At 34.8% G+C, this 7782-nt stretch overlaps 1 protein-coding gene across 2 annotated transcripts in view; it reads left to right on the forward strand.

Moving 5' to 3' along the window:
* The window catches only part of ATF7IP (activating transcription factor 7 interacting protein), a 125070-nt gene that overhangs the window by 16971 nt on the left and 100317 nt on the right, over positions 1-7782 (forward strand). Inside the window, exon 1 of one of the 2 annotated variants that reach the window (XM_029206388.1) lies at positions 1058-1144. The exons of the other annotated variant lie outside the window; for it this stretch is intronic. Coding sequence (XP_029062221.1) covers positions 1128-1144 — 17 coding nt within the window. The 5' untranslated portion in view covers positions 1058-1127. Of the gene's footprint in view, positions 1-1057; positions 1145-7782 lie in introns of those variants that run through there. 2 annotated transcript variants of the gene reach the window in all.

A 7782-nucleotide genomic window follows, 5' to 3' on the forward strand; every position in this document is an offset into this window, starting at 1 on the left:
TAAGACAAAAGGAAAAGATGGATTTCCTAGCTGATGTGAGCTATCAAGCAAACAGGTTCTTTCTGTGCTTTTGTCCTTCTCTTGATGGTTGGTTACTGTTAAAACAAATTTGTCTTCTTAATACACCCACTTTCAGACTGAATTTTACTCTTTTGTTCTTCCTATTTGTTTTTTCCCCCGGGGGTGTCTACATTCTTTATTTTATTTGCTTTTCACCCATGTCAGAATGTTGGGAGGTCTGAGCCATGGCATGAAATTTAATTTGCCCTGGGACCAACCACTCACCTGGAGATGTCTTTGTGACCATCTGGACTACAGAAGAGAAGAAATTGTTTTTTATCTTTATGGCAGATTACTCAAAATAAGCTTTGTTGCCACTATAGCTCTAATGTCTCTAGTCTTCCCCAGCAGTTATTTAAAATTATTGTCAAGATTCAATAATTTGATTGCAAGCTTTAACCATTCGGCTAGATTTGAGCACTTTGGGGCTTAGATTCTGTGGGAAAAACCTTTAATTAGCCTTCTATAAATGGAAATTGATTATCAGGATTTAAACAACTTAACTTTCTAGAAATTATAAAAATTGGCACTCTTTTCATGTAAAAAGTACTATAAAAGAGTAAAAAAAAAAAAAGGACCTTGAGCATAGTTTTGACTTTTTTTTTTTTTCTGGACTGAAATGGAGGCTTTCTTTCAAGCAAATTCCCTGATGTTTGCTGTGTGTGATTTGGCTCTATCTCTGTAACTGCTAATATGTGGCATGGACTTCAAGCTGTCTGGGATCAGGATGTGCCCAAACTCTGTATTGCAAGTCGGGATTCACAGGCATTATGTTACAAAACTGGCTTGCTGCCTTCTCTGTTTGCTGTGTTGTGAGTAGCTGCATTGTTTGTTGCAGTATATGCATTAGCTGTTGTCAGTGTTCAGTTTCCTGCAGGCTGACAAAGTGGGAGGGGCTTTGTTTGATACATAGCTGAGTTTCCACTGTGTGAGTTCTTGAGTGCACACTGGAGCCATCTTAATTACACTTTAGTGCAACTGAGACAGTGCAGCTGTCTCAAAATGGCTGCTAACCTAGTCTTTGTAGCTGCTTAGGCAGCTACTATGCCACTGAGGAGATTTGTCACATGCATCAGGACCAGAGGTAAGAACCACATTACTCTTTATCTCTGAACATTTTAATTAAAAAACATTTGAATTTTACTAAGTTTATATAGGAAGGCGAACTAAGAGCTTGCTTGCTAAGAAGTTGAAATGTTTGCTGATAGAACATTGAAGCCTCTGTTATGGAAACAGTACATAGGATGGTGAGGTCAAAGGTTAAATTCCTGTAATTTCTCACCGTCTTATGTTCTGACATTGCCAGAACAATTGATCACCACAGTAGTGCTTTTCTGGCCCTGATTAACTTAATGTTCCTTTTATGTTGGATATTTTAGTTTGCTTGATATTTATTTGTAGAAATTAAAAACAATATATTATCTCAGTAGATTTTTTTAAAAAGAAGCCATAAGTAAGCCGTGTTTTGCATGAAGATTGTGATTTTTCTGGGTGTGTGTGTGTGTGTGTGTGTGTGTGTGTGTGTGTTTTGGAGGTATTGTTTGGTAGCTTTTTGGGAAGAATGTTAATTCTCTGGATGTAAATCACAGTTATAAAAATAAACAAATTTTTAACATTGTTAGATTTTTTTTTTTTTTTTTACTGGGTTTCAGTTCTTTCTGATTATGCTGCCTCCTCCCAGCCATCCAATTCATTCACATTTTTGATGGGGCTAACTTTTCATCCTAACTATTTTTTGCTTAAATTGGCATTCAGATTCAGATTTTGAATTTAGAAATAATTCACATCTTCTAGGTCTGGATACCCTTTTTCTTTGTATCTAATGTATGCTTATACAACAGGGCTGAAGTAAATCTCGGTTTTTTAGTTAAGTGATATGAACTGTTGATGTCCACCTTATCTTAGTTAAAATCTGTGATATATTTAAAAGTAATGACTCAATAATTTTGTAAATTTAGTTTCAAAATTTTCAAAAAGCTTTCTTAACATTGTTCTGAAGTATCAATAGAAAAGTTTATTGAGATATTGTAAGTCCATAGTGACCCAGAAAGTAGGAGAATGAAATTTTTATTCACATATTATTTCAGATAGCAGAACAGTTAGTTATAATTAAAGCACTGATGTTTGAATCGCAGTACTTAATAAAATTTTTTCTAAATAGTATTGTGCATTCCTCTAGCTTTGTCAATAGAGTATTATGAATATATCCCTGACTAATATGACATAGAACAGTAAGTTTTGATCTTTCTAAATACAGAAACTTTTAAAAGACAGCAACTTTTTGCACCTTAAATTCTTATGAAGGACCCCAGAATATTAAAGGGATATATGTATGGTATTTTATTATTGTGTAATTATTTTATAATGTAAAATTATAACATTTACTTATTAATTTTCTTAATAAAATGAGAACAATTAGGCTGTTACGATGAAAATAAAGGTTTGAAACCAGATCATGTATGACAATTATGATCTTATTATTAGTGTCAGGATCTAGGTCACTTAATTGTAGACATCCAGGCGCTAAGGGACTATGGAATTCAGTTTGAGAAGTATTCTAGAACATATATTCTTCATGTTCTTTTTTGACTTACAAATTTTCATGAAGGTAGTATATAAGTTCTATATTTACATGATTTAACAGTTTAAAATTGCTGCCTTGCCCCAAAATTGTGTTTTTACTTGTTCTTATTTTAAAATTCTTTTAGCAACATTATTGTTTTTCCTAAGTTAATCAGTATTTATTTGTTCAGTGGCCTAAAATGTTTTTGGAATAATTAGCTCAGTTTTATCAACAGCTGTAGTATGCTTATTTTACTTCCATTAACTTATTACTTTGTGACATTGTTAGGACTATTTTATGTGATATAATGGATTCTCATAATCTGAACATTTCTTTATGTAAATGTATATAGGAGCTTGCTCCTGAAAGGGAAAAAGAATAACAAATCCAATATGCGTGACAAATCCAATATATGTGAGAGGTTCTATCCATCGTGCATTTCACTTCAGTAAGGTTGTGCCCTAGAGTGAGTATGACATAGGAAAGTGAATGTGCTGTGACTCTAATCACTCTTATTTTTTTTGCCTCTCATAGTATGAACAGCTCACTGGATTTCAAAAATTGCATACCATGTAAACCAGCTACTTGGTTTGATACTCTTTATTGCTGGAGAGAAACTGGCCAGGTTGAAATTATTGAGCAATTTATGTTAACCTTCAGAGTAGGACCTCAGGGAAATTTTAATGATCCATTCTTCTTGCCTTCTATTGTGGACTGTAATATTTACATCCACCCTCCCCTCCACAAGATGAATCCACTGATTATTACTTATACATGGGGAAACACCAACACTCTGTGGTTACTCAGGATGTTATTGCTAATTCTTTCAGTGCCATGTTGCATTTTTGCAACTATAAACATAAACTAGACCTCACTGGGATTATTACTTTTGGGGTTGGTGACAGTTTTCAAATTTTCTATGCTGAATTCCAGGTTAGCTATTACGCTGAATAATTGAGGGCATAATAAATCTGGGTGCTGGGTAATTGAGGTGTTATGTTATTATTTTGTCACTTCTTGTCCTCCCCATTTGTTTACCCTTTTTCACAAGCCATTTCACTAGCATAAACCTTTAAGAGAAATGTTGAGGTAGTGAAAAGAACACTGACCAAGAGTTCAAATCAAAATTTGAATTCTGTTTTTGCTACCCTTTTCTTATATTGGCCAACTCATTCCATTTTCTGACTCTCATTTCCTTATGTACAAAATGGAGGAAAAAAATCCTATCTATTTGGCAAGGATATGTTGATGATTAGTTTATATAATGTTTCTGAATAGTACCAGGAAATACTCTACAAATATCTGGCATGCTAATTTTCCAGTAGTATTTGAATGCTCTTCAGTTTCTTTGCTTCTCAGATGTCATATACTTTATCAAATGTGATTGGATCAGGGAATGTGGTATGTTTAGAAAGAATGGGAAATTTCTCATAGAACTCATGCTCAGAAGCAAGAAGTAGCAAGAAGCAGAACTCATGCTTAGAAGCAAGAAGTAATTACCAAGCATCCACTTGGTAATTGATATATTCATGTTTGCACTCCTGGGTTCTACTCTGTTAAATAAATTAGCCATCCTTTGCTGTATGTGGGTAGTGGCAGATGTGTTTATTAAGTAAAGCCAATATAGAATGTTGTCATTACAGAATCAGAGTAGGAGAAATGTTTCAGTTCTAGTCTGGCTGAGTAGTCCAAATATGCAGTGAGAAAATAACTTCTCTAAAGGGATGATGTGAATTCAGGGCCTAGAGTTTTATGTTTCAGTACAAATGAGAATCTTTACAGTATAGTTCTCTTTCACTGGCCACAAACTGGCAGCCAGCAGACTTCTTTGGTCCTTTAACCACTGCCGTATTCCTCTAGTTAACATTTAAAGTTGTCAGATTTTACACAAAAATCTGCATGTCTCATCTTTCAGAAAATAGAATATTGGGCAGTGCTAGAAATGTATTTTTGCTTGAGAAAAATAACCTACAGTTGAGTAGCTACTGTCTCCTCCAGATAGGGCCTACTCCACACAGCTGGTCCTCTTCATTGATTCTGGGCCCCTGAGAGCTGTTCCTTTTCAATCCCTATTCTACTTACTTGACAGATTGTTGGCAACCTTTAATATCTAAAATACAGCTTCTCATCCAGAAGAAAGTAAACATAAGTAAAATCTAACCTACTTCACTTGGTAGGAGAGATAGCATATATAAAGTCAGCTTACTCTTTAGAGGATATGGCACATTGCTAACGTTTTTCTTGTCCTGATTTTTATATTAGAGTACCATTGGTGGCTGATTGAAGGAGATCCAGTGACATCAGGAAAAACTGACAATTGGTTGAAAGTGAGGCGATTAAAAAAGTACAAACTAGAAACATACAAGTTCCTTGAGGTCTTTTAATGTGATAATAAATTCTCATTTCTTTACATGTTATCACTATTAAAGACATCACTATTTGTTGACTTGATGTTCTTAGTGATGATATTGAATAAAAAGTGTTAAATTATATTCAAGATGTGCAGTTTCCTGAACAGGTAAATGAAATGAGCTTTATAAAAGATTTTTGCCTAAATTGATTGAGCTAAGAAATTTTAGCACTTAAAATGAGTAAGTTCCTAAAAGAAAGTGTTCTTAACTGCACTAGACTAGATAATTTCAGAGGCTGTTATTTTTGTTAAAATTTCACTTCTGTTTACAAAACATTGACCATCTCAACTATGTGAAGACTACCTTCATGATCTGTGAAACGTTGGCGGTGTATAATAATGATCTGATTTAAATTTGAATTCCACATTTTCCAGAGTAAAAGCCAGCTTCTTAGCATTCATGTAATACCATGACATAGGTAACTCTAGGGAAGTGCTAAAAGAAATTTACTCATTTTTGGAAAATGGCTTTCAAATTAGAGAGAAAGCTTTAGCAAAAATTGAAAAACCGGTCAACTTGCATAGGAAACACTGATGGGCTCCCCTGTTTTCCACTTCTTACACTCCCGAAAGAGAAAGTGATTTGGGAGAAAGCTTAAAGTTTATTCAAAGAAGGGATTTTTAATAAATTGCTCAGGTTAGAACTTTCACTAAGTGTTCTCATTAGTAATTTGTAACAGTCTGTTATTGGACATTAATGTGTGAATATGGAGATGATGAAAATAGTGCTTATTGACTCAACGAATCTTTGAGTTTAATGAAGGAGGGAGTTTTCTTTGAGTTTAATGAAGGGGGGAGTTTAACACCAGAGAAAAGAGTTGCTTCTGCATCTTCCTGAGGGCTTCTACCTTCCCTGCTGAAGTAAACCAGGCACTGCTGCCCAGTGGAGTCATCTGACTGGTGTTTCTTTTGCTGACATACAAGTATCATCGCATGCACAGTGGCAAGTATTAGTGTAGAAGTGATAGTTCTGGTGCTGCTAGTGAGCAGTTGTATAGTTTGGATAAATTATTTAAGCTCTTACTGCCATTCTGTGACCATTAAACAAGGGAGGTGGTTAGACTACAGGGAAGAACACGAACTTTGGAGTCAAGGTGAATTCATGCTCTTCCACTCACTAGTTAGAAGTTTATATGAAAAGCGTATAATAGTGCTCAAAGTATAATGGCTATTTACAGTAAGTGCTCAATAGGTCTTATGCATTATTTTTTAATGGGATGAGGCTAGTTGCTTATTTTCAGAACTTTAGCTTTCTTATCTTTAAAATGGGAATAAAGTACCATACAGAGTTGATACTGGGATTTAAATGGGCATAACAAAGTACCTAGTGTATGTGTGATACAAATTAAGTGTGAGTAAGATTGGTTATTTTTCCTCACAAGGTTTCCTCCAGCACAGATTTTTTTTTTTTCTCTGTTTCTTTTTTCAATCATTATGAAATTGGGGGGGAAATCTGGGGTACTGGATACTTTAGAAAAGGATCTTTAGGGAGAGGGGATTGTTAGGGACCTGGCTGATAATACAGTAAAAATGCCTGAGAGCAAGGTGTTTAAATCTCAAATTGAAGACTTTAAAGAACCTAAAGGGGACAAAACAAGCATTCTTATTTGTGCTAGGGCAGCATGATAGAGTGAGAACAAAAATGGACTGTGAATTGATCAATTGATTCAACAAATTTAACAAATATTTATTATGCCCCTGTTATTTGCCAGACACTGTTTTGATTGCAGGCACACAATATCCCTTGCCCTCAAGGAGTGTACATTGGGGCAGGGAAAAAAGGAAGAGAGAAGTAAATATGAGATGCTTAACATGCTGAGAGATTGAGAATGCCGGGGGTAGGATGGGATAAGTAGTGCCTAGGTGAGCCCTACTCAGAATGTGTTCTGTGGATCAGTTCAAGGTCAGTTCTCATCAGTTCATCTGTTCCTGGTTCTCCATTAGATAACTGAAATTAAGAGTGTCTAGGAAAAAAAAAAGTGTCTAGAAATTTCACATCAGTCTAATAAAATAATTTTATATCAGATCAAATAAGAAAAAGGCTTAATTTATATGCCTTTTTTCCCCAAATAATTCATTTTCATTGTATTTTACAAGAATATTGGTATGTAATGGATTGGAAATAAAACATTGGGTCTTTACCATTGTTAGTTTGAGAAACGCTCAGCTAGATTGGTAACTTCCATTGTTGGCACTTAAGCAGAGGCTGTAGAGGATTTGAGCTTCTTATGATTAATTCATTGTGAGGGGATTGTTTAACTTATTTGACTTTCAAAAACAGTATCTAAATACTTGTTATTAACATTATATTTTCTGATGGACTAAAGGATTTTAGGTCCTTTGATTTTAAAGTACTTTTACTCAAATAGTTGGGTGTATAAAGTAGAAAGAGAGAAGGAGGAAGCAAAATTGAAAATGGAAGGAATACGATACTTAGATGATTTCCAACTCTGAGATTTTATGATCAATTGTTGTTTTGGTATAAGACCTTTCCTCCCACAAAGTGTTGCTTATACAGGGTCTACTATGTGAAGTTACACCATCTTATTATGCATTTGTCCCTGTACCTTCATCTGCCGCTGGTGGGGGCACAGATCCTAAGAAGAGAGTATAGTTGTTTGAGGAAATCTACTACTGCTTATCAAAGATAATGTGGGTAACATTTAAGATTATCCACATATTAGAAGTCCACCAATTCCTGTTGATATGTAACTTTATCATTCCCCTATCTAGGGCCTTATTATCCTTA

The sequence above is a fragment of the Monodon monoceros genome, unplaced genomic scaffold (assembly GCF_005190385.1).
Source record: "Monodon monoceros isolate NGI ecotype Baffin Bay Population unplaced genomic scaffold, NGI_Narwhal_1 Super_Scaffold_6, whole genome shotgun sequence".
Classification (NCBI taxonomy): domain Eukaryota; kingdom Metazoa; phylum Chordata; class Mammalia; order Artiodactyla; family Monodontidae; genus Monodon; species Monodon monoceros.